The sequence below is a fragment of the Schistocerca serialis genome, chromosome 9 (assembly GCF_023864345.2).
Source record: "Schistocerca serialis cubense isolate TAMUIC-IGC-003099 chromosome 9, iqSchSeri2.2, whole genome shotgun sequence".
NCBI classification, from domain to species: domain Eukaryota; kingdom Metazoa; phylum Arthropoda; class Insecta; order Orthoptera; family Acrididae; genus Schistocerca; species Schistocerca serialis.
Window position 1 is genome coordinate 153,684,748 of NC_064646.1, and position 25,359 is coordinate 153,710,106.

The 25,359-nt window shown below is 42.9% G+C and overlaps 1 protein-coding gene across 2 annotated transcripts in view; it reads left to right on the forward strand.

The window, feature by feature from the left end:
- LOC126419152 (TWiK family of potassium channels protein 18) overlaps window positions 1-25,359 on the forward strand; it is a 1,284,255-nt gene that overhangs the window by 1,172,141 nt on the left and 86,755 nt on the right. For both annotated transcript variants that reach the window (XM_050086262.1, XM_050086263.1), the window contains 2 exons: window positions 14,503-14,714; window positions 23,638-23,939. In XM_050086262.1, the coding sequence (XP_049942219.1) occupies window positions 14,503-14,714; window positions 23,638-23,939 (514 nt within the window). The remainder of the gene's footprint in view (window positions 1-14,502; window positions 14,715-23,637; window positions 23,940-25,359) is intronic.

Sequence of the window (25,359 nt, forward strand, 5' to 3'; positions counted from 1 at the left end):
ACAGAGTATTTATCTATCGCGCAGGTATTTTACATTTATCGTCGTATTAATAGCCCATCGCACGTCACGCTTCTCCGGGTCGGTACGGAACTAAAAGTCCCACCGCCACACCCCCACCCGCTCATGTTAGGCCAAATTTTTCTGCCTGACTCATGTAACACAGCTAGACCGCAATAGACCGGTGATGCTGCATTGCAACATATCACCCCGGACTACAAGTCCATTTAACAAAAATAATAAAACGCTTCTCCGTAGTGAATTGCAGTGACGCAGTGTGAATAAATGTACTGCCTCACCAATACAGTTAGACCGCAATAGACTGGTGATGCTGTATTGTAACACATCACAAAAAATCACATTTCTCATGGTAAAATTCCAAAATCGTACCATTAGGATTCAAATACACTGTCCGTCCAAAGGGCTCCTTCCATACAAGAAATCTTACTAGACTTCATGCTGTGCCAATTTTTACCTCCCATACAAGTAATCCTAGCTTTGATACTGTGCCAATTTTTACTAAACAACAGGTGTAAGATAACAGTCTACACTGTTGCGTGAAGTTACATCATTGATAGCGACGGCTCTGTAAAGCCCGCTGTTGACCAGCAAATCTAGACGGCAAGAACTGACTGACGGATATTACGCGGATTTCCGATGAGGGGAGAGACGTGGAACTGAGGAACCGCTTGGCTACATCACGCTAAAATGTCGAGATTCTGGCTGAATTTGGAGCTAAAATACAAAAGAACAAAATATTAAAACTGGAAGATAAAAACAGCCCCAGTAAAAATCACCATGTTGTCTACATTTTATAGAATAAGCTATATACAATAGCTTGTGAAAACTAATGTAATAAGTTTAACGATACGTGTCAACACACTGACATTGCACATGATAAAGCAACTATTTGTGTATAAAAGCCTCTAACAAAAAATATTTTGCATGTAGATAAATAAAACTGCCGATTGATTATGAACAGAATTCTCCGATTAAGACTGGACTGTCACCAGCAAAATTCTCCACAACACACGAAACAGTCTATACATGGATAGTTAACACTAATATTTGTTTGTCCCTATTTATTTAGTAATAAATTTGCATGCCAATATTTACAAGAAAACATTTGATCCACGTAGTTCGGAAACGGCGAGAACGAGTAAAGGGGCATGTCTGACTAGCAATGGCTGTACCGATTTGTGAAACGTTGAAAATAAAAAAATGAATTATAGGACAACGTGTAGATACAATGAAATTACTTTTAAATGTGTGTGAACGACATTGTATAACATACATATACTGAAATGTTTAAAACATGTGGAAAAATGTGTATACAAATGGTCAGGAAAACAAGTGTTCTTTTGAGCAAAGTGGTGTCACCTGATATCACTGAAGACAGAGCACACATGGCGGACATCGAGGTCTTTTGCTGGTGGAGGTTTGTGGGATAAGGCCGACCGTGTGGCAGAATGCTACACATGTTTGAACGTGTCTCAGTTAGACACATTTCTGTATTCAATTGTTCGGAATTTAATAGTCTCCGTGCATCGCTGGAAGATATCGAGACTTATAAATTGCTAACGTAAGAAAGTTATGAGAGCGAAATTTCTTAGTGAACCATTTATTCGAAGGAGATTAGAATGCACTGTATAATGGTTGTAGGTTTTTAGGTTCCCTGCGACTGTTCTGCTCGCTCTGCTAGAATTGCATCTTCTGTGATTAAATTAGCTATAAAAACTGAAACGTGTGTTAAGACTGAGTTATTATGCTAAGTGACTGTCACCTCGATCCATTGTGACTTAATTTATTATAATTGTACATGTTGTACGTAAGTATGATTCACTGATCGGTGACTTAATTCATTATAATTATACATATTGTACACAAGCATCGTTCGCTGCTTGGTTCCTAAGTCCGTTTGATGAACCTTAGACGCTTATGTATGGATTCCATTCAACAGTGTACAACCGAACCTCCGTGTAGAGAAAACGTGTAATTGTATTCTGTCAAGTTGTTGTGTCACAAATCGAAATGGAGCAAGTAACTGTAGAGCTCTAAATCAATCGTGCGAGACATTCTCCAGAACGTTTTGAAGAAGAGAAACGTGCGTGCAAAGTTTGTCTAGCACTCTTGACTCCCGAACGAATACGACGTGTCAACGCAGGATGCGCCATCATTGACATGCAAAATGCGAATAATTATTTTCTGGAAGAAAGACTCATCATGGTGTGAGCGTATGGGTGCTATTCTATCATTCTGCGCAACAGATTAATCTGGGACGTACCCTTTACCCTGTGGCTCCTGCAAGATGCAATTTACACCCCCACACTACTACAGAAGTCAGACAGACGCTCCTAACGTTCTAAAGAGAAATGCCTGAAAAACTTTCAGCAATAAATATCTTCTGGAGTCGTCCGTTGTAAGGAAATGACACAAAAATTCACAAAATTTCTTACGTAACTAGTGGGATACTTGGGTACTGGAGTAGTGCTAGTTAGTGTAAGAAAAACATAAAACTAACGAAAGTTATTATTTTATTTTGCGAAAATTCTGAGAAATCACAATGGCACTATTAGTTATGAACTGAACACGTTATTTACGGGTTCTTTCCGGAATGTGAAGTTACCTCTTAAGGATAGGATTCGCTAACGAAATTTCTATACAAAGTTTGTTATTCACTTGGCAGAATGGCTGAGAGCCGCTCCTACTCAACTTGAATAATTATCTTTTAGAATGTTGCTAGGTATGGTCGAGGCTGTCGTGTGTGAAATGCAGTGAATTGTACTGTTGTGGAGGAAATATGGGGCTCGCAAGAGCTGTAGCGTACAATACCTTAAGCTACGATGACCGCTGTCTGCACCACTCGCTGCTGAAAAATAAGATAACTCACATTCTATCTGGATTGACCTTCACCAATCAAACTCTCCCTACGCCTTGATGAAGTCAAGGACTCCTATTCGCCCCTGGTCTAACTATTGGCATGGTACACCGGTCAGATAACCAGTCCACCGCGATGCCACTCAAAAATTCGCTCGCAGGCGTTTAACTATAACTCTGTCCGTTCACACCGCACAATAAGTGTTTCGGCCAACAAAGTGAACAACGCCTAATCGCAAGGACTCAATATAGAGACGCATTCGGATTCGCTCTCGACAGAGGTGCTCTCACAGTGAAGTACTGAGGACAGACTTGTTCCTCGCTCTTTGAGTACACGTACGAGCGCCCACGCTCTGGTTACGTGTTCTCGCTCCAAGAGCGTCAACGGAACGGCCCCCCTCCATGCCAGACGTGAAGAGGTATATCTTTCGTTCTCTTCCATTACTCCTCCAGCTCAAGGCGTAAGGAATATCGTCTGACAATCAGCATTGCTCTTCTAAAATGGGAGAATGACGCTTCGTTTAAGGCGACCAATCCGGAAATCTGTAGCATCGGCATTTGGCGTGTGCTTTCTTCCTGTGAAAATCTCTGAAACTGCGTGCTATATTTGTAAAGAATGTGTAGGCTGGGCGCTCCCACACAATGTAGCGGAATTTGCTTTTAAGCTAAACACGGGGTCGTCCTTTCACTGGGGCAAACGTTGTCTGCTCTACGGGCGGTCACTGGCCGACGTAGATAGGTTGGGACCGGCATCCTGGCGTGCGGTTGCTCTCCTGAACTAAGAGCTCCTGTGACCGTCGTGTCTGGAATGTATGTGTCTACGCCAGCCTCGAGTATTTCAACCATGGTGCGCACTTCTGATTTATTAGTTATTTGCATATCGTTTACATGAATTCATACAACATTGACTTTATCTTATCGAGTTAGGGTTCGAATGAAGCGTCTTGATGTGCGGAATATGATTGTGAGGGCGGAATATGTAAGCAATGAAGGGCAGGAGATCACGACGTCTTACAACGAGTGGCGAGACTTGGTGTTATTAACTCAAACCTACCAGGAAACGACGAAGAACACAAAATCACATTTATGGGCAAAGCTTTGACGACATAACTGACATTGAAGCGAATGTGAATCGATAGTTGAACATCATCGAAAAGAAAGAACTTTCTTTTGAGATGGCTTATAAACTTCTGTGCGTTGTTTCTCAAGTGGGTGGAGACTATGAAGAACCCCTGAAGCGTTAAAATAACACTCTAAATCTTTCTCTATTATTTATAAACCCAGTCTCGAAACGTTTTGACGAATGGGATATCTACTCCACAGACTGTTCATCCAGCACCTCCAGCTGGCTACTACGGGATCTCCACCGAAGGAGTCACTGATTTCAAAATTAAATATCTGGGAAACTAAGGTAGGTAGACGAGTGCAGCAAAAGATATGTTTGTTATGAAAACAGTAAGAATTTTGTACAGAGGTTTCGAACTAGTTCGAAAAGCTGCTAAACGATTGCCCCGTAAGCTGTGCAGTTCGTACAGTATCAGCGTTTGTAATCAAACTCGTCCTCTGCAAGCAGTCTCTGGAATCACGTCGCAATCTTTTAGAAGTGTCCACTATTCGCAGTACAGAAGTGGCGCAAACGTACAAAGGACTTTGACATCACTTCCTGCGGCTACTCAACGGAGAAGCATTCAGGTGCTATTCACATCGCCGATTCAGACTCGTCCAGCGTGGTGGGCTGGTTCCGGTAGAGAGAATCTCTCAATGTGCCGCACATAAAGAACTTACAAGATGTCAGATCGGGTGAATATTGCGGGCAGTCCATCCCTGCGCCAGTATATTTTCAATAAACAAAAGCAAAGACAATTCCCGAGGTACTCTTCAAGACAACAAATCACCTGTCCGGTGCGACGTGGTCTGTCTCAATCCTGCTCGAATCATTAGGTGCGTGGTAAATCTTCCAACGGTGCCTCTTTGGCGACAAATAGTTACAAAATAGCAACGTGACGTTCATTAGTGGTCGTTTTTCGCATGAAAAAGGTGCGCATAATGCCTCTACTGCATATCGCAGAACAAACAGGGTGCAATTGTTTCACTTCACGCAGATGCAGATTTTCAGAACCTCAAAATCGCCAGTTTTCTTCATTGACATGGAAGTGTGCTTCATGTGTGAACCAGATGCTTCCAACATCGAATCCTTCATTATCAATCATTGGGAGAATCTGGTTCATAAAGGCAGCCCTCTGTCGCGAAGAGTTCGGACTGGTGACTCTGGATTTCGAATGAGAACATATTTCAGTTCAGTCTCTGTATTTCCTGCGTGCTCTAACGCTTCAAACAAGTCTCTGTTACAATTCTTCGAATGGGTTTTGTTGGATTTTGCTGAGTAATTTTAGAAAACGTGGTGAAAATTTCGAGAGTAACTAAAGTTTGCCTGGGGCCAACATTCCTCGCTCAATCACCAGCCACGCTGTCTGTCCGTTGGAATTCTGTGAAGAGACTGCAAATAGTTTTAACATTCACTGCCTTTGCAACATGAAATCATGTATCTGCATCTTGCTGTAGGTCTGTGTTCTAAACTATGATATTCCAGTACTAGAAACAGAATGATTTAAGCCCCTTCCTTCAAATTCATAACCTCCTTTCACGTTTCAACTACATAGCTTTTCGTTCCGATCTGAAATGGTGTATTTATAGACACTATGTATTGCAATTACAGCGTCATCTGTTGGCAGTTGAACTATCTCTGAAGTTCTGTAGAAAGTTCTTCCAGCTTTCACAATATCTGTGTCGTTTTTAGCAATCGTTTATTGATCCTAGTTTTCGAGGTATTTATTTTTGAAATCAGGGATGTCTTCGCTGGACCCCTGTCACCACTGTGTAAGGCGGTTAGTACAGAATGAGCGGTTCGCTCCATACAATCAAATTTTAGTCTTCAGTCTTGAGTAAAGAGCGACCAGTTGTGGTCGCCGAATCTCTCAATTGTTGCACCCCTCCACCGCATCCACTTTGATACTATGTCCATCGGGATGTGATCCTGAGTAATAGCTGATTCATTCATTGATGACAGTATGAAACAGATATTCACAAACTTGTTAATAAAAAAGTTTCATTTTTACATACCGCCCTTCTCCGACCACTCAGAAAACGTTTCAGAGTCATTATCATGGCCTTAAATTTGTACTTAATGTTTCAGGGTGAAATAAATAAAAATGGTTCAAATGGCTCTGAGCACTATGGGACTTAACATCTGAGGTGATCAGTCCCCTAGAACTTAGAACTAACCTAAGGACATCACACACATCCATGCCCGAGGCATCACACACATCCATGCAGGAGGCAGGATTCTAACCTGCGACCGTAGCGGTCGCGCGGTTCCAGACTGAAGCGCCCAGAACCGCTCGGCCACACCGGCCGGTTGGCGAAATAGAACAAACGGATGTAACTGAACCGTTACAGTAGCACTGCGGAACAAGGACTATGTAGTTGAGAACTTCACCACTTAGTAGTCGGGCAATGGGATAACTCAGACATAAAAATACTTTTCCAAAAACTGAGATAGTTTGGAACATGCTAGTACAAATTACTCCGTATTTAAAAAAGAAATACGTATCAAACGTGATACTCATGCGGACTAAAAACGTGATTAAAAAGTACATGAATCAGAAAGCAACCTTTTAGTGTACCACGTTTCAGCTGTTTACGTGTCAACTGTCTGAAGTATAATTGCTCAATATCGTTAATGTATAATTGCATGCAGCGTTTAGTTTCATATTTCAGTTTTTAAGGTTGTTGTTGTTGTTTCGTTGTTGTTATTTGTGATGGATGACGACGACGACGGCGACGACGATGACGACGATGATGATGATAATGATGATAAAGCAGTGAAAGCGTGAAATCCGATGCCAACATACGGCATCTTCATCTCGAATAGCTCTATGTGAGGAGGGGCGGCTGAGGGGAAAGTAGACACCAATCTTAAAGACCGTTCTGACGGACAGATCCCCCCAACAGTTTCATAAAGAAGTGTTCTGGACACATTTAGAAATAACCTGCGCCATTAGCGGAAATTATGATACTCGGGTACTTTAGGGCACCAAATCGTCTCCCGTTGCCCGTCGAATACTAGCAATAAAACTTACATCCAACATCGGGACTCGAACCAGCTGCCTTCAAGTCAATGAGTGCAGTGCAAGCGTTCTATGCTAACCTAATCTACGGAGACGTGTGCACAGCTCACTTTGAGATGATGTAGTATTTACTGCACCTACATCGCATAACTTTCCAAAAATTTAAGACTACTGACTTTTTTATTGTTTTTTTTTTTTTTTTAGCTTGGAATGGTGCAACAACGTAGAATGAGAAACATTCGATGGCATTCGTAACATCACAATAATTACAGATAATTCCGTTTGATCTGTTCACGTATTAATTCTCTCACCTTGAGCAGCAGAGTCAATACAAAAATAATATTCTTACTGTACTAGTCGATACCAGTAAACCTCTCATTCTATACAGCAGCGAACTCCTTTACGTAAGGCTCCAGACTTCTGCTAACTTTACAAAACAGTTAACGTGTTAAGTACTTGAGGTTAAGAATGTAAGCGAGAATCAGTTTATAATAGTATCCAATCTGTGTATAAAGTTTGTTTCAATTCGCTAAATGCTCTCAATATCAAACATAGGATAAATGTCGTCTAATTAATTTGCGCTTTGTTTTAAGCAAAAGATATTCTTCCACACATACCAATGTTTATGACGACATATCTCATGAACCGTATGTCGTACGGTGATACAAATGAGCAACTACATTCAGCGGTGTATGTGTATATTGTCTGTAATGTGTGTTGCGAATAGAGCTGGTAGTAAAGAAGTAATAAATTAAAAAGACGAGCCTGATGCTGAAGTTTTACTGAATGAGCCTTTCATTACTGTGGGAGTGGATGGGGGGCGGGCGGTCAACGATAAAAGTTCATAAAAATTTCAAGTTATGTGTAGATCATATTGGAAGTCTATAAGTGCCCTCATTCTTAGGTACTGGAAGAATAAAATATGGTTATTTTGAGCGCCGTGAGATACGCCGCGATAAATCTTTAATCTCATATTGACGTAAAATTATACTGATTACTGTGCAGATTAAGACAGCATCTTAAATTCTTAAATTCGGTCAGTAATGAAACGAATACTGAAAATGAAATTTTTGTTGTACTGGAAGCCGTTATAGGCAACCCGCACCTGGGACCGGTGACTGTGCACCTGGTCAGTCTTTTGTTTTGGCAATAATTATGGGTGTGGCAGCGAGCAGCGCGAGATTTCATCAGTGCATCTGTGTAAAATGCTTACCTGCACCGAGCAACTTAAAAAATGCAACTTCGTCTTTAATGGGCGAATTTTTTTGTTTCAATTCCTGTTTATAAAATTATTGTCTTTTCATTCTTCTATATTACTCGCATTTATCAAAATTTATCTATTCCTCGGAAACACCTTTATCTCACTACTTTATCAACTCAGTTTTATGCTACCTTCTCAGTTACACAGGTACCCTATTCCTTCCCTCCTTTAGCAACACTATATGAGAATAGAATCCATTTACACTCGTCCCCAGTTACCACCTCCATTTGTGTACCCCTATACTTTCTCATTACTTCATAACTCCTCCCCACCTACCCAATGATTCATTTGTTATTACAACCCATTCCTCCCCTCTTGACCTTATGGCTCATTATTTCCAATTACCCACTACCCCTATTATTTCACAGTCAAACTGAATTATAACCACCCTATACGGCAACATTCTTTCTGTCGCACGATTTTCCCAGTTACTTCCTAAATTACCCACCTGCATTACACTTCTGCTGCCCACATATTATTCCTCCTGCCCCGCCCAAACAAACGTGAAATCACCCTATTGTCCCAACTTAGTCATACTTAAGGAACGCCCTATCCCGATAATGTTAAATTTAGTGACTGGCTTCCCTGTATTTCAGGGACCACTGTAGCCATTGATATGAAACATTTACAGGACATAAAATTGTATGTTGTAAGCCTACTGAGCTACAGTAATTGCATTTAAGCAATTGCTTTCGGAAATACAATTTTTTGATTACTCAGTTAAATTTTGTGTACTTTTTTATAAATTTTCCAAAATAATTTAATTATACGTAACATTATGTTCATCTTTTAATTTAGTAGACACAGGATATGTTTGGTATTACTCCCTGAAAATCTGAATACTCTATTCGAAGTGATTTCTGAGATTTAGGGAGAAATGCAACAGATAATGTAAATTTTCGGGAACATCTTCAAAAGTTTCAAAAGAGTGCAACTCACTCAATATAAGCTTATTTTTTTTTTTAGTCACTCAGAAGCATCCTGCATCACATTCAATATCATCCTTTAGATCATTTTCCAAGTTCTTTCTTATTTTTCTTCTTTCTGGACTCCTTACTGGCCATCTGTGTTGCATACTATGCTTTGTCAATGCGAACCTTGTCCATCCGTTCTCTGTTGCAGGTTTTTCCAGGATTAATTCCCATATGCTGTAGCACTTTCACCCTACCAATGGTGTCATCATTAAAAGCAATAACATCATGACTGACCCGCCATTTTAGTGTCTTCATTCTAACAATAAAATTTTTTGTTAAGTTAGTCCATATAAGATTACTGAACGACACATTGGGATTTTGAGTCTGACCGTGCAGACACTTCTCCAGTAGTTCAGAATTTGCCAGGTCTCTGTAAATAGTTTTTACGATATCCATGACTGCTACTGGGATGGAATGTTTATGGATGTATGAACTGTTTGAGTACTGGGCATTGCGGTAATTGCACCATGAACCAGGTCCAGGAGGGCAAAGGTGGTTTTTCATCAGTTGACAGTTTGTGGAAGAAGGTAGCCCATACTGCCTGCTTCATTTTAAAAAAATCCTCAATATTATTTCTAATGGCATCCTATAATACTGCTGTAGTTCATCAATCATTTTGTCTTTCAGCTTGCCTCTCATGGATCCCCCATCAGAAAGTTCCTTGTCTCTCAAACTTTGTTTCAACTTCCTCATCCTGGTGCCCATCCTCTTCTGGACATGACCAACACTCTTATCCTTTATAACACAGCAATCCACCGATATCTGTATAAAAAAATTACCTATTTTATTAGATGTTGAAGTAATGCACGTAAAAATTTTAACATTTTCAACCTCTGAAGATTATATTTAAAAAAAAAATATTTCCCATGTGAGTTTATAAGTGATATATATATATATATATATATATATATCACTTATAAACTTTTATAATCTTAAGGGGAGTTGGAGCGGAAATTTTTTTTTCACATTTGCGGATTTTTATTTCATTATAAAATTTGCTATTTTCCGAAAATGTGAAAAAAATTTTTTTCCGCTCCAACTCCCCTTAATAATATAATATATAGTTTTATATTATTAAGGGGAGTTGGAGCGGAAAAATTTTTTTTCACATTTTCGGAAAATAGCAAATTTTATAATGAAATAAAAATCCGCAAATGTGAAAAAAAAATTTCCGCTCCAACTCCCCTTAAGATTATAAAACTGCGGGAATGTACAAGTGATGATAATTAAGGTAAGTTATGTGGGCAGCCACGTGACTGCATCTACGTATGTCAGCATACTCACATAACTAAAACTGCGTTCATTGTGTCTGACAAAATCCCTCAAAAATTAAAGGTTATGAAGGCAAATGATATTATTGCCAAAAGTACTCAAATTTAAGCTGTGAACAGTAATAGTTGTGAAAAGTGGATCTCTTTGCTGTATCTACCACATACGTGCGTAACGGATCATTTCAAAGTGTTGACATTCCCACTTCAGGAACTTAATAACTTGTGACAAAATAACACCAGGATTCTTCATTTACGGCCTTAAAACACAGAATCTATATAATTCACCGAATTACACCTTCGTCACGGTACGATCCCACAGATTAGCTGCACCTGGCATAGTGGATCGAAAGCTAGCTAATTGAAGAATTAATGTTTTAAAAAGCAAGCATTATACAGCGACTGTTCGTAGTGTTAATACGTAGAATCCGCCATTTAAACCACAGTCGCAGGATAAAGGTGCGTAAAACGTAAGACGGACTTCTATTTCGTATCAAAAAAGGAAATTGCATGGGATTATATGGCGTTATGTTGCGATCGCAGTATCATTTTGTGTTAACCGATATTTCGCTTTACAAGTTTCCCGTTTTATTTTAATTATACATTGTGTGATCAAAAGTTTCTGGACACCTACTAGTCAACGTTAATATGGGGTACGTCCACCGTTCGCCTTTATGACTGCTTCAGTGATCCTGTGGACACTTTCACCGATGTGTCTGAGAGTCTGTGTAGGAACAGCAGCCGACCCTCCTTAAGAGCCGAAACCACACAAGTTAGATATGCTGGACGCTGGGGTCTGGAGGGAAGTCAACAGTTCATTTGGCTCAGGTCGGGAATCTAGGCCCACCAGTTCTTTTCTGGAACATTATTGTCCACAGATGCTGCTTTATACAGTTCCTCTGCTGTACTCAGTAAAATATTTTCATATGTTTTCGAATTCAGTCAACAACATCCTAACCACGAGAAACATCACCGACCTCCTCTGTCCTTTATTGTTGGCACTACATATGCACCCGCCAAACCCAGGTCAACCGTCGCTTAGCATAGACTACAAAAAAATGAAATGAGCGTGTGACATTTTTGGCCGGGAGGACCCATCCGGGGAAGTTCGGCCACCGAGTACAAGTCTTATTTCAGTCGACGCCACATTGGGCGACTTGCGTGCCAGTGATGAGGATGAAATGGTGTGGAGGACAACACTACACCCAGCCCACGAGCGGAGAAAATCTCCATCCCCGCTGGGAATCGAAACCGGGCCCGCTACATGGGAGGCAGGCACGTTACCAATCAGCTAAGCAGGTGGACAGCATAGACTACAGAATGCATGTTACAAAGAGTGCTCGAACACTCCACACAATTCTTCCTAACACCTTTTGCACAATCATTGTGCTACCTGCACTGCTGGTAGTCCTATGCAACTCGCAAGTGATTCCTCCCTTTGATTTCATGCGATTATTTACAACTACCATTCGCAATGCTCAATGGTCTCTGCCCGCCAATACATGAGCTCAGCCCGGTTTCGCAGTGGTTGTCCATGTGGCGCATTTATTACTCAGGTGACATCCGTGACTTGTCCAGTTTCGGGGTCACTGAGGTTTCCTGACGGTCTCACATTACTGACAACACAATGCTCCCTCCTCCTATTATTGTGGTGGACCGCTCTCGTGATGTCTTGTGTTCAATTCGACGTTACATAAGGGTGTCCGGACACTTTTGATGGGACAGTTTAGCTGTAGAGCCGGCCATGGTGGCCGAGCGGTTCTAGGCACATCAGTCCGGATCGCTCAACTGCTACGGTCGCAGGTTCGAAACCTGCCTCGGGCATGGATGTGTGTTATTTACTTACATTTGTTGTGGGTTGGCAGGAGAGCCAACACCGTGTTACTAGAGGAGGCCGAAAGGCACGCGTTTTAGCTCACGCAGGCTGGCATGAGGTCTGGAACAGGACAAGGAAATTAGAATTTAGAAAAATGGACGTAGCTGGTGGAATTCTTAACTTTAATCCATTAATGATGAACGTCGCTCTTGACGGTACATGATTCACAACATCAATAGTAACTGAATATAGCGCCTTACTAGGTCGTAGCAAATGACGTAGCTGAAGGCTATGCTAAACCATCGGACAATGAGAGCGTATTTTGTCAGTGAACCATCGCTAGCAAAGTCGGTTGCACAACTGGGGCGAGTGCTAGAAGTCTCTCTAGACCTGCCGTGTGGCGGCGCTCGGTCTGCAATCACTGATAGTGGCGACACGAGGGTCCGACGTATACTACCGGACCGCGGCCGATTTAAAGGCTACCACCTAGCAGGTGTGGTGTCTGGTGGTGACACCACAAGGTTAGTTAGGTTTAAGTACACTACTGGCGATTAAAATTGCTACACTACGAGGATGACGTGCTACAGACGCGAAATTTCACCGACAGGAAGAAGATACTGTGATATGCAAATGATTAGCTTTTCAGAGCATTCACACAAAGTTGGCGCCGGTGGCGACACCTACAACGTGCTGAAAAATGGTTCAAATGGCTCTGAGCACTATGGGACTTAACTGCTAAGGTCATCAGTCCCCAAGAACTTAGAACTACTTAAACCTAACTAACCGAAGGACATGACGCACATCCATGCCCGAGGCAGGATTCGAATCTGCGGTCGTAGCGGTCGCGCGGTTCCAGACTGTAGCGCCTAGAACCGCTCGGCCACTCCTGCCGGCCCAAAGTGCTGACATGAGGAAAGTTTCCAACCGATTTCTCATACACAAACAGCAGTTGACCGGCGTTGCCTGGTGAAACGTTGTTGTGATGCCTCGTGTAAGGAGGAGAAATGCGTACCATCACGTTTACGACTTTGATAAAGGTCGGATTGTAGCCTATCGCGATTGCGGTTTATCGTATCGCGCTATTGCTGCTCGCGTTGGTCGAGATCCAATGACTGTTAGCATTATATGGATTAGGTGGGTTCAGGAGGGTAATACGGAACGCCTTGCTGGATCCCAACGGCCTCGTATCACTAGCAGTCGAGATGACAGGCATTTTATCCGCATGGCTGTAACGGATTGTGCAGCCATGTCTCGATCCCTGAGTCAACAGATGGGGACGTTTGCAAGACAACAACCATCTGCACGAACAGTTCGACGACGTTTGCAGCAGCATGGACTATCATCTCGGAGACCATGGCTGCGGTTACCCTTTACGCCGCATCACAGACAGGAGCGCCTGCGATGGTGTACTCAACGACGAACCTGCGTGCACGAATGGCAAAAAGTAATTTTTTCGGATGATTTCGGGTCCTGTTTACAGTATCATGATTGTCGCATCCGTGTTTGGCGACATCGCGGTGAACTCACATAGGAAACGTGTATTCGTCATCGCCATACTGGCGTATCACCCGGCGTTATGGTACGGGGTGCCATTGGTTACACGTCTCGGTCACCTCTTGTTCGCATTGACGGCACTTTGATCAGTGGACGTTACATTTCAGATGTGTTCTGACCCTGCGAAACCCTTCATTTCAGCAGGATAATGCACGACCTCATGTTGCAGGTCCGGTACAGGCCTTTCTGGATACAGAAAATATTCGACTGCTGCCCTGGCCAGCAGTCTGGTCAATGGTGGCCGAGCAACTGGCTCGTCACAATACGCGAGTCACTACTCTTGATGAACTGTGATATCGTGTTGAAGCTGCACTGGCAGCTGTACCTGTACACGCCATCCAAACTCTGTTTGACTCAATGCCCAGGCGTATCAAGGCCGTTATTACGGCCAGAGGTGGTTGTTGTGGGTGCTGATTTCTCAGGATCTATGCACCCAAATTGCGTGAAAATGTAATTAAAATATTTGTCCATCTGCATTTCTTCTTGGTGTAGCAATTTTAATGGGCAGTAGTGTAGTTCTAAGTTCTAGGGACTGATGACCCATAGTGCTCAGACCCATTTGAACCGTTTGATTTTTAGCTGCAGAGTGTAGAAGTGCTTGAGCTGTGAATGCGGCGTGTGCCGGCAGGTTACGGCAACGTGACGCCCAAGACTGAGTGGGGGAAGCTGGCGACGATCGTGTACGCCATCGTGGGCATGCCGCTGTTCCTGCTCTACCTGTCCAACATCGGCGACATCCTGGCGCGTAGCTTCAAGTGGACCTTCGCGCGCCTCTGCCTGTGTCGCGGCTGCGCCCGCCGCCGCCGCCTCCCGCCGCCTCCGCCACCGCCCCCCTGGCAGGTAGGTGAGCCGCCTCCTCGTCTTCAGGCTACCGTCTGCTCTTCACCATCCGTTTCCGAAAGGATTCTTGTCCTTCTCAGGGGACGTAAGTGTCGAAATACAATCAGTGTTTCATGTTGGAGTTGGCCTACTCACAAAGTTTAATTTGCCGTCTCGTAAAATTCCACTTGTGATGTCAATCCTACATACCCGTTAGTAACTAGTTTATAGATTCAAGAAGGTTAAGAGGAATACGACAAATAAAATCTGGCAGAGTCCTTAAGAACAAACTATCTGCAGCAATGAGCGATGGTTTAACAGGCTTGCGTCATCTGTTAGCCAGAGACGTATCCGCTGGATCAGTGCAGTCGCTGCCGTACCGTACTGATTGTGCGTGTTAATCCCTATCTGGACTTACCTGATCCGCATTTGTTCTGACAAAGAGCTCCAACCCGCGTAGCATACCTACTCTTTGCATTGCTGAAAACAGTTAGTGAAGAAATTTGTACATCTTCAAATAAGTAGTAAGGAAAATGGTGAAAAAACAATATTTTGTCAAGACCGTATGTAATTCTGTAGACATTAAGTACATTAGCATCAATACCAACGTAAGCATAAAAGACTCAACGTTCAGAATTCACGGAGCTTGTACTGTAGCAGCCAGTTCCTCGTAATACTAATCTCTCTTAAAATTGTCTATCTAGTGACTCCTCGCTGAGATCAAATAATAATGGCACTGCCACATGGGAATTTGTAAAGGAAACGTCAGGATTAATCTGAAACTTCATAACACCGAAACACGCGACAGTCTCCAAGATGACAAAAAATGACGCCCGCAATTACGATCAAAAAGCTATCGGCGGTTGCCAAACACAACACTAAGAAAGTCCACAGTAAGATAAGAAGCATTGACCTATTTATCGACATCATTCTGAGAGATGACTCAATAGCGCAACGTAATCTTTGTTCATCGCAGCTAATCCCGTCTATATCTGTAGATGTTGTCACATTAAAAAATATAATTTTGAAACACCAATAAAAGTGACTTCCTATGCGACTACTCGTATTTATTTGTACTTTGCTAACATCAGATGACCAACCAAATAGATTATTGCGTCAGTGACGCGGAACAGACATCCCTTACAGATCCATCCTCAGTCAGCGCCTCTTGAGGTCTGGCTCAAACGAGTTACTACTACCCTTATTTATGTTCTTTTTGCCGATTATGACTTTAGAAGTGTCACTTTTCCGACAGTAATAATTTTGATATTGTGAAGCTCAACACGTGTTCCTCCCTTGTTAACTCACTCCGAAATCTCCTCAAAATACACTCCTGGAAATGGAAAAAAGAACACATTGACACCGGTGTGTCAGACCCACCATACTTGCTCCGGACACTGCGAGAGGGCTGTACAAGCAATGATCACACGCACGGCACAGCGGACACACCAGGAACCGCGGTGTTGGCCGTCGAATGGCGCTAGCTGCGCAGCATTTGTGCACCGCCGCCGTCAGTGTCAGCCAGTTTGCCGTGGCATACGGAGCTCCATCGCCGTCTATAACACTGGTAGCATGCCGCGACAGCGTGGACGTGAACCGTATGTGCAGTTGACGGACTTTGAGCGAGGGCGTATAGTGGGCAAGGGGGGGGCCGGGTGGACGTACCGCCGAATTGCTCAACACGTGGGGCGTGAGGTCTCCACAGTACATCGATGTTGTCGCCAGTGGTCGGCGGAAGGTGCACGTGCCCGTCGACCTGGGAACGGACCGCAGCGACGCACGGATGCACGCCAAGACCGTAGGATCCTACGCAGTGCCGTAGGGGACCGCACCGCCACTTCCCAGCAAATTAGGTACACTGTTGCTCCTGGGGTATCGGAGAGGACCATTCGCAACCGTCTCCATGAAGCTGGGCTACGGTCCCGCACACCGTTAGGCCGTCTTCCGCTCACGCCCCAACATCGTGCAGCCCGCCTCCAGTGGTGTCGCGACAGGCGTGAATGGAGGGACGAATGGAGACGTGTCGTCTTCAGCGATGAGAGTCGCTTCTGCCTTGGTGCCAATGATGGTCGTATGCGTGTTTGGCGCCGTGCAGGTGAGCGCCACAATCAGGACTGCATACGACCGAGGCACACAGGGCCAACACCCGGCATCATGGTGTGGGGAGCGATCTCCTACACTGGCCGTACACCACTGGTGATCGTCGAGGGGACACTGAATAGTGCACGGTACATCCAAACCGTCATCGAACCCATCGTTCTACCATTCCTAGACCGGCAAGGGAACTTGCTGTTCCAACAGGACAATGCACGTCCGCATGTATCCCGTGCCACCCAACGTGCTCTAGAAGGTGTAAGTCAACTACCCTGGATAGCAAGATCTCCGGATCTGTCCCCCATTGAGCATGTTTGGGACTGGATGAAGCGTCGTCTCACGCGGTCTGCACGTCCAGCACGAACGCGGTCCAACTGAGGCGCCAGGTGGAAATGGCGTGGCAAGCCGTTCCACAGGACTACATCCAGCATCTGTACGATCGTCTCCATGGGAGAATAGCAGCCTGCATTGCTGCGAAAGGTGGATATACACTGTACTAGTGCCGACATTGTGCATGCCCTGTTGCCTGTGTCTATGTGCCTGTGGTTCTGTCAGTGTGATTATGTGATGTATCTCACCCCAGGAATGTGTCAATAAAGTTTCCCCTTCCTGGGACAATGAATTCACGGTGTTCTTATTTCAATTTCCAGGAGTGTAATTCTGCAGTCGCTCTCTCTGCTACAAAACTTGTCTGTTTGGGGAATCGACACGTCTGCTTTCTGGAAATTTACAATAATGATATAAGCTGAAGAAACGAATTAAAATTTGTGCCAGGGGCGGGATTTGAACCCAGATCTCCATGTTGAATAGTCAAGTGAGCTAGTCATTATACCGCAGTATCAGTCTACGTAACTACTCTTACCCCATGCCCCCTCCCCCCCCCCCCTAACTCAAACTTCCATCCACATCTTCAGTCTATTTTCTCCTTCTTAATTAGTCACTATTTCCAAGGCTCTACGGTATTGGAACGGCATTTCAGCGTTGGATATAATGGGGAAATCCTGCCTATACCCAAGGTGTAAGTGATCTATAGACCTGCTAGTAAGCAAGGAGACCTGGGTTCAGATCCAAGTGATGGCATAAATTTTATTTCGATTCTTCGGCTTCTACTATTATCATAGATAACGTTGCGGCGCAGATGTAATTACATAAATTCTGCAAATTGTCCTCACCAAATGGTTTCCTCATATGAGAAAAGAGGAAGACAATACAAGGAATGAGTCAATATTTGATAACTCATAGAAGTAGCAAGTCTGTTTCCAGTGAAGAATGGCATGTAGAGTTGTCGTGGATTCCCCAGCTCTCCCTCTCCACGCCACAGAGACAGCATTCCGAGCCGCTTCTATCTAACAGACTCCTCTATCCAGAAATCGAAAACCAAACCCATAGCCAGTTCATAATATCGTGTAGTAATTCGCTTTCGGTAGCAGGGAAATACTGCAGTTATGTAAGGACAATATAGACACCCAAAGACAGTTATACTATTTTCCTGCTGCCGAAAACGAATTACCGCCAATATTTACTCTTTGATTTTGGCTCTTCTAGTGATGATACTCTCTCATGCGGTTTTCAGTGTGTACCAGGTATGCAGACAAATAAACACACAAACAATTGATTAACTTCGTTTTTTATAGGTGACACTTGTTGTTGTTGTTGTGGTCTTCAGTCCTGAGCCTGGTTTGATGCAGCTCTCCATGCTATTCTATCCTGTGCAAGCTTCTTCATCTCCCAGTACCTACTACAACCTGCATCCTTCTGAATCTGCTTAGTGTATTCATCTCTTGGTCTCCCCCTACGATTTTTACCCTCCACGCTGCCCTCCAATACTAAATTGGTGATCCCTTGATGCCTCAGAACATGTCCTACCAACCGATCCCCTCTTCTGGTCAAGTTGTGCCACAAAATCCTCTTCTCCCCAATCCTATTCAGTACCCCCTCATTAGTTATGTGATCTACCCATCTAATCTTCAGCATTCTTCTGTAGCACCACATTTCGAAAGCTTCTATTCTCTTCTTGTCCAAACTATTTACCGTCCATGTTTCACTTCCATACATGGCTACACTCCATACAAATACTTTCAGAAATGACTTCCTCACACTTAAATCTATACTCGATGTTAACAAATTTCTCTTCTTCAGAAACGCTTTCCTTGCCATTGCCAGTCTACATTTTATATCCTCTCTACTTCGACCATCATCAGTTATTTTGCTCCCCAAAAAGCAAAACTCCTTTACTACTTTAAGTGTCTCATTTCCTAATCTAATACCCTCAACATCACCCGACTTAATTCGACTACATTCCATTATCCTCGTTTTGCCTTTGTTGATATTCATCTTATATCCTCCCTTCAAGACACCATCCATTCCGTTCAACTGCTCTTCCAAGTCCTTTGCTGTCTCTGACAGAATTACAATGTCATCGGCGAACCTCAAAGTTTTTATTTCTTCTCCATGGATTTTAATAACTACTCCAAATTTTTCTTTTGTTTCCTTTACTGCTTGCTCAATATACAGATTGAATAACATCGGGGAGAGGCTACAACCCTGTCTTACTCCCTTCCCAACCACTGCTTCCCTTTCATGTCCCTCGACTCTTATAACTGCCATCTGGTTTCTGTACAAATTGTAAATAGCCTTTCGCTCCCTGTATTTTACCCCTACCACCTTTAGAATTTGAAAGAGAGTATTCCCGTCAACATTGTCAAAAGCTTTCTCTAAGTCTACAAATGCTAGAAACGTAGGTTTGTCTTTCCTTAATCTTTCTTCTAAGATAAGTCGTAAGGTCAGTATTGCCTCACGTGTTCCAGTATTTCTACGGAATCCAAACTGATCTTCCCCGAGGTCGGCTTCTACTAGTTTTACCATTCGTCTGTAAAGAATTCGTGTTAGTATTTTGCAGCTGTGGCTTATTAAACTAATTGTTCGGTAATTCCCACATCTGTCAACAGCTGCTTTCTTTGGGATTGGAATTATTATATTCTTCTTGAAGTCTGAGGGTATTTCGCCTGTTTCATACATCTTGCTCACCAGATGGTAGAGTTTTGTCAGGACTGGCTCTCCCAAGGCCGTCAGTAGTTCCAATGGAATGTTGTCTACTCCGGGGGCCTTGTTTCGACTCAGGTCTTTCAGTGCTCTGTCAAACTCTTCATGCAGTATCGTATCTCCCATTTCATCTTCATCTACATCCTCTTCCATTTCCATAATATTGTCCTCAAGTACATCTCCCTTGTATAGACCCTCTATATACTCCTTCCACCTTTCTGCTTTCCCTTCTTTGCTTAGAACTGGGTTTCCATCAGAGCTCTTGATGTTCATACAAGTGGTTCTCTTATCTCCAAAGGTCTCTTTAATTTTCCTGTAGGCAGTATCTATCTTACCCCTAGTGAGATAAGCCTCTACAGCCTTACCTTTGTCCTCTAGCCATCCCTGCTTAGCCATTTTGCACTTCCTGTCGATCTCAATTTTGAGACGTTTGTATTCCTTTTTGCCTGCTTCATTTACTGCATTTTTATATTTTCTCCTTCCATCAATTAAATTCAATATTTCTTCTGTTACCCAAGGATTTATTCTAGCCCTTGTCTTTTTACCTACTTGATCCTCTGCTGCCTTCACTACTTCATCCCTCAAAGCTACCCATTCTTCTTCTACTGTATTTCTTTCCCTCATTCCCTTATGCTCTCTCTGAAACTCTGTACAACCTCTTGTTCTTTCAGTTCATCCAGGTCCCATCTCCTTAAATTCCCACCTTTTTGCAGTTTCTTCAGTTTTAATCTACAGGTCATAATCAATAGATTGTGGTCAGAGTCCGCATCTGCCCCTGGAAATGTCTTACAATTTAAAACCTGGTTCCTAAATCTCTGTCTTACCATTATATAATCTATCTGATACCTTTTAGTATCTCCAGGGTTCTCCCATGTATACAACCTTCTATCATGATTCTTAAACCAAGTGTTAGCTATGATTAAGTTGTGCTCTGTGCAAAATTCTACCAGGCGGCTTCCTCTTTCATTTCTTAGCCCCAATCCATATTCACCTACTATATTTCCTTCTCTCCCTTTTCCTACACTCGAATTCCAGTCACCCATGACTATTAAATTTTCCTCTCCCTTCACTATCTGAATAATTTCTTTTATTTCATCATACATTTCTTCAATTTCTTCGTCATCTGCAGAGCTAGTTGGCATATAAACTTGTACTACTGTAGTAGGTGTGGGCTTCGTATCTATCTTGGCCACAATAATGCGTTCACTAAGCTGTTTGTAGTAGCTTACCCGCGTTCCTATTTTCCTATTCATTATTAAACCTACTCCTGCATTACCCCTATTTGACTTTGTGTATATAGCCCTGTAGTCCTGACCAGAAGTCTTGTTCCTCCTGCCACCGAACTTCACTAATTCCCACTATATCTAACTTTAACCTATCCATTTCCCTTTTCAAATTTTCTAACCTACCTGCCCGATTAAGTTACCTGACATTCCACGCTCCGATCCGTAGAACGCCAGTTTTCTTTCTCCTGATAACGACATCCTCTTGAGTAGTCCCCGCCCGGAGATCCGAATGGGGGACTATTTTACCTCCGGAATATTTTACCCAAGAGGACGCCATCATCATTTAATCATACAGTAAAGCTGTATGCCCTCGGGAAAAATTATGGCCGTAGTTTCCCCTTGCTTTCAGCCGTTCGCAGTACCAGCAGAGCAAGGCCGTTTTGGTTATTGTTACAAGGCCAGATCAGTCAATCATCCAGACTGTTGCCCTTGCAACTACTGAAAGGGCTGCTGCCCCTCTTCAGGAACCATATGTTTGTCTGGCCTCTCAACAGATACCCCTCCGTTGTGGTTGTACCTACGGTACGGCTATCTGTATCGCTGAGGCACGCAAGCCTCCCCACCAACGGCAAGGTCCATGGTTCATGGGGAGGAGGTGACACTTAAAACTTCATAACTACCTTCCATATCTTGGTGATTGTGTGGATGATATTCTGCCTCAAAATCGATGGTACGTCTGCAGTCGAAGTTAAAGTTTTTCAAAGCTCTTTCAAACTGTGCCTGTAATAATGGATCCCGATGTGTTTGAAATCGGCAACCTCTTCATTTTCTATCATTATGGCAGACAGTTCCCTCTTCTCGTAGAGGCCTTTAATGTATCTTCAGAAACTTTCTTTTATTTTTTATTTGTTTTAGATCATTTATTTTCCAGTTCCTTCAGATTTTCCCTGTATCCATTTCGCATTTGCTTCTTATATTTACATGATTCCTAAGGGGCGAGTCTGAGAAGTTACGCCACTACAAAATGTGAGATATGATATAGCCGACTGTCCTCATACGTACATGACACTGTGCACCAAACGCAGTCATCATGATCACTTTAGTTTATGCAGCTGTCAACCAATCCTTCTAAGAGACGGCGATAGGGGTGACTTACTTCATATCATGTATCGCACTAAAAAATGATTGCAAGGTCTTCACAAGCTATCTAGACATTTGGTAAAAGACGCATCTGCACTTTTCTGGCATCCCCAGAATAAGAATTACATACGTCAAATCTATCTGAAAAGGTACGTATTCATCGCCAACCGCTATACTTTCGTCACATTCTTTCTGCATACGCCTGGCCCGTCTTCATGAAGTTTATATTCACCGTTTTCGGTTGAAGTGCTGGATCTTCTTCATGTTCCATTCTGTTAGGAAGTTTCTCAAACTATAGCTATATTCACTTTCTTGCCCATATAAAGGCAAACGACTTTGGACAGTTCCATTTTTACTTACATCGCTTGTTTCACAATCTATTTCTCCTCAAGTATTTTATGCCTGCTGTATGTATTTTTCTGTTACCTTTCTTTTTATTTATGCAGCTCTCAAGTACACACTACAGTTATGCTATCCTCATGGTTTATATATACTTCATTTTATTATGTTTTATGGTCTTGCAGTTAAATGTTCCACTGAAATTACCACATATCGTTTGAAATTTGTACATGTTTTGATCTACATTATTATCATTATCACTTCTCATATAGCACCCCGGATATTTAAAATTTGACATTCAAGAAATTTTATTTTTATGGATTGCAAACTTCATGTTATGTAATGGAATTTTAAGAATGTCTTGTGTGGTTGCCACGTTTAATCGCAGTACTGCTAGAAGGAGCTCATCTCGACATTTTTTATAAGCGATACACAACCTTCGATGATGACAAGACTTTTCTTCTCATTATCTTTCGTTGTGCGCGTGTTGATTTAGTAGAGATAACAGGAAATTGAATGCAACCTCTAAGTGTTTTCGGATCCAAAATTGAGTGGACAAATAACGGATGGCACGGTGCTAATTTCTCAGTTTGTATTTTCATTCCTCGTGCTGTTGTTTATAAACTAACTATTTCCTGTAAATGACGCCAGCGATTTCCTGATTCAGGAAATAGTTTGTAAAATTTTTCTTTTTAAAATTCAGTCTTGATCACAACACGTATGTTACAAGAACATAGGTGACCGGTTTCGGACATATGACCATCATCAGACCCATGGCATCCTTCGAAGATGGTTGGTGGAGCACTCTTCTCAGCTCGACATCACAGCGGCTGAGAAGAGTGCTCCACCTACCGTCTTCGAAGGACGCCATGGGTCTGATGATAGTCATGTGATATGACCGAAACCGGTCACCTATCTTCTTTTAACATACGTGGTGTGATCAAGACTGAATTTTAAAAAGAAAAATTTTAAAAGTTTTTGATCACTGTTCCAAAAAAGTTTATTAAAATAGTTTGTAATTTTATTGACTTGTGTTCCTATACGATCACGAGTTTAAAATGCTCAGAATTGGATTCCGCCTGATGCCTTTCTCTGATGTGCAGAGGTCGTCATCGGCTCCAGCGTCCTTCCAGGAGTTCCAGATGGAGCGCCGGGCGCCCCCGATGCGCCGTTCGTTGGGCCAGCGACCCCTGGGAACGGGGGTGGAAGAGGGGGTGGGCGTGGGCGGCCTGCGCGACCTCGACGGCGGCGGCGGCGCCTTCTCGGAAGACGGCGTCGTCTCCGACCCGGAGGCCGACGAGGACCTCGACGACTCCGCTGACGAGGACTCCACCAGCAGCACGTCCAGCTACGACCCGCAGTCCGTCACCGTGCCCGTCACCCTCTGCCTGGCCATCATGGTGGGGTGAGTCTGCTGAGATCAACGACGACAGGGCTCAAGTTTCTGGTACCGATTTGTTTCTAATCTGCTTCTCATCCTCTCTTCCAAGGAGCAGGGCGGACACTTTTGGATGCGACCCTCTAGAGCATTGCCAGTCAAACTGCGGTCCGCGGACGGAATATGGTCCGTATCAAGAATTCGTACGGCCCCCTTTTCTCAGCCTTATTTTGTAATACGAGTAATATGCCTGTAGCAACTAGGCCAACACTCGAATCCACTGAGTCAACTAACGTTAAGAGCTTCTTAACAGCGTAGCTTTCCTGTTCAGTAAAAAAAAAAAAAAATGTTTGGCATTAGTGTATTTGACTGTGAGCTATGTAAAGTAGGCCACTTATCTCAGGGGTAGAGGGAAAAGTAGCATGACCACTGCTGGGTTAGGGGATGTGAGAAGAGGAATGTTTCATTGTTTATCTTGTAGTACCGACAGTTCACGGGTGTGTGCTACTCGTACCGATCACCTACTATGGTACAAATTTCGAACAGGCGTAACATGAATTCGTGAATACGCATTATAGAGACGGTCATCTTCAAATGTGGTACATAGTTGTAGGAAAGGTTATGAAAAAAATTAACGCTATTGTAATTTCTTGGCCCCAGAAAATTATCTAATGAATTTAAGTTCCGCCTAAGATCAAATCAAGAACTTTCTCAACGATTTGAAAATATCACTACCACAATGAAGAAAAGAAGACTGTCTTTCTATGGACATTTTAAAAGGATAGAGAGGCTCGCCCACAAGATTCCTCTCTTCCAGGTTAACAGGAAGACAGAAGTTCCATGGGCGAAAGAAGTACACTGGGATATAGGAGAATGCGAGATCACGGCAGAAGAAATTGTGAACAGGCAGATGGGTAGGAAAAAGGTTGAGGAGGTGAAGGATTTCTTCGAGGAGAAAATGAGGAAGAAGAGAGTATTCTCGGTAGAAGAACGTGCACGAGTGAGCCAACGGAAGAAGAAGTACTGGCGAAAGAGGAAGGAAGAGAAATTTAGAAAGTGAGGGAAGTTGTGTAAACGTGGCCAGTAGATGGCTGTAACGAAAATAAATAAATAAATAATAGTACGCTATGAGCAGAAGAAAATTACATTAAAACTTTTAGTTACCATTTGTAATGATATCTCATTTTGCATAATGTAAATAAATGTATATACTGTTACTGTTGTTAATCAATTAACCACACAGTCACGCAGGCAACACAACAAAACTTCTTTAGACAACTACAGTGTCACAATGTTACCGTCGCTGAGCGTGGCAGCAATTTCAAACCGATAACAGTCGACATGAAGTGTTCCGAATGCTACAGTCTTTAGACGATCAGAACTTCGCTCTTAATGTAGCTAGTGTATTAGGATCTCATATCATACTAATGTAGTTACCAATTAATAA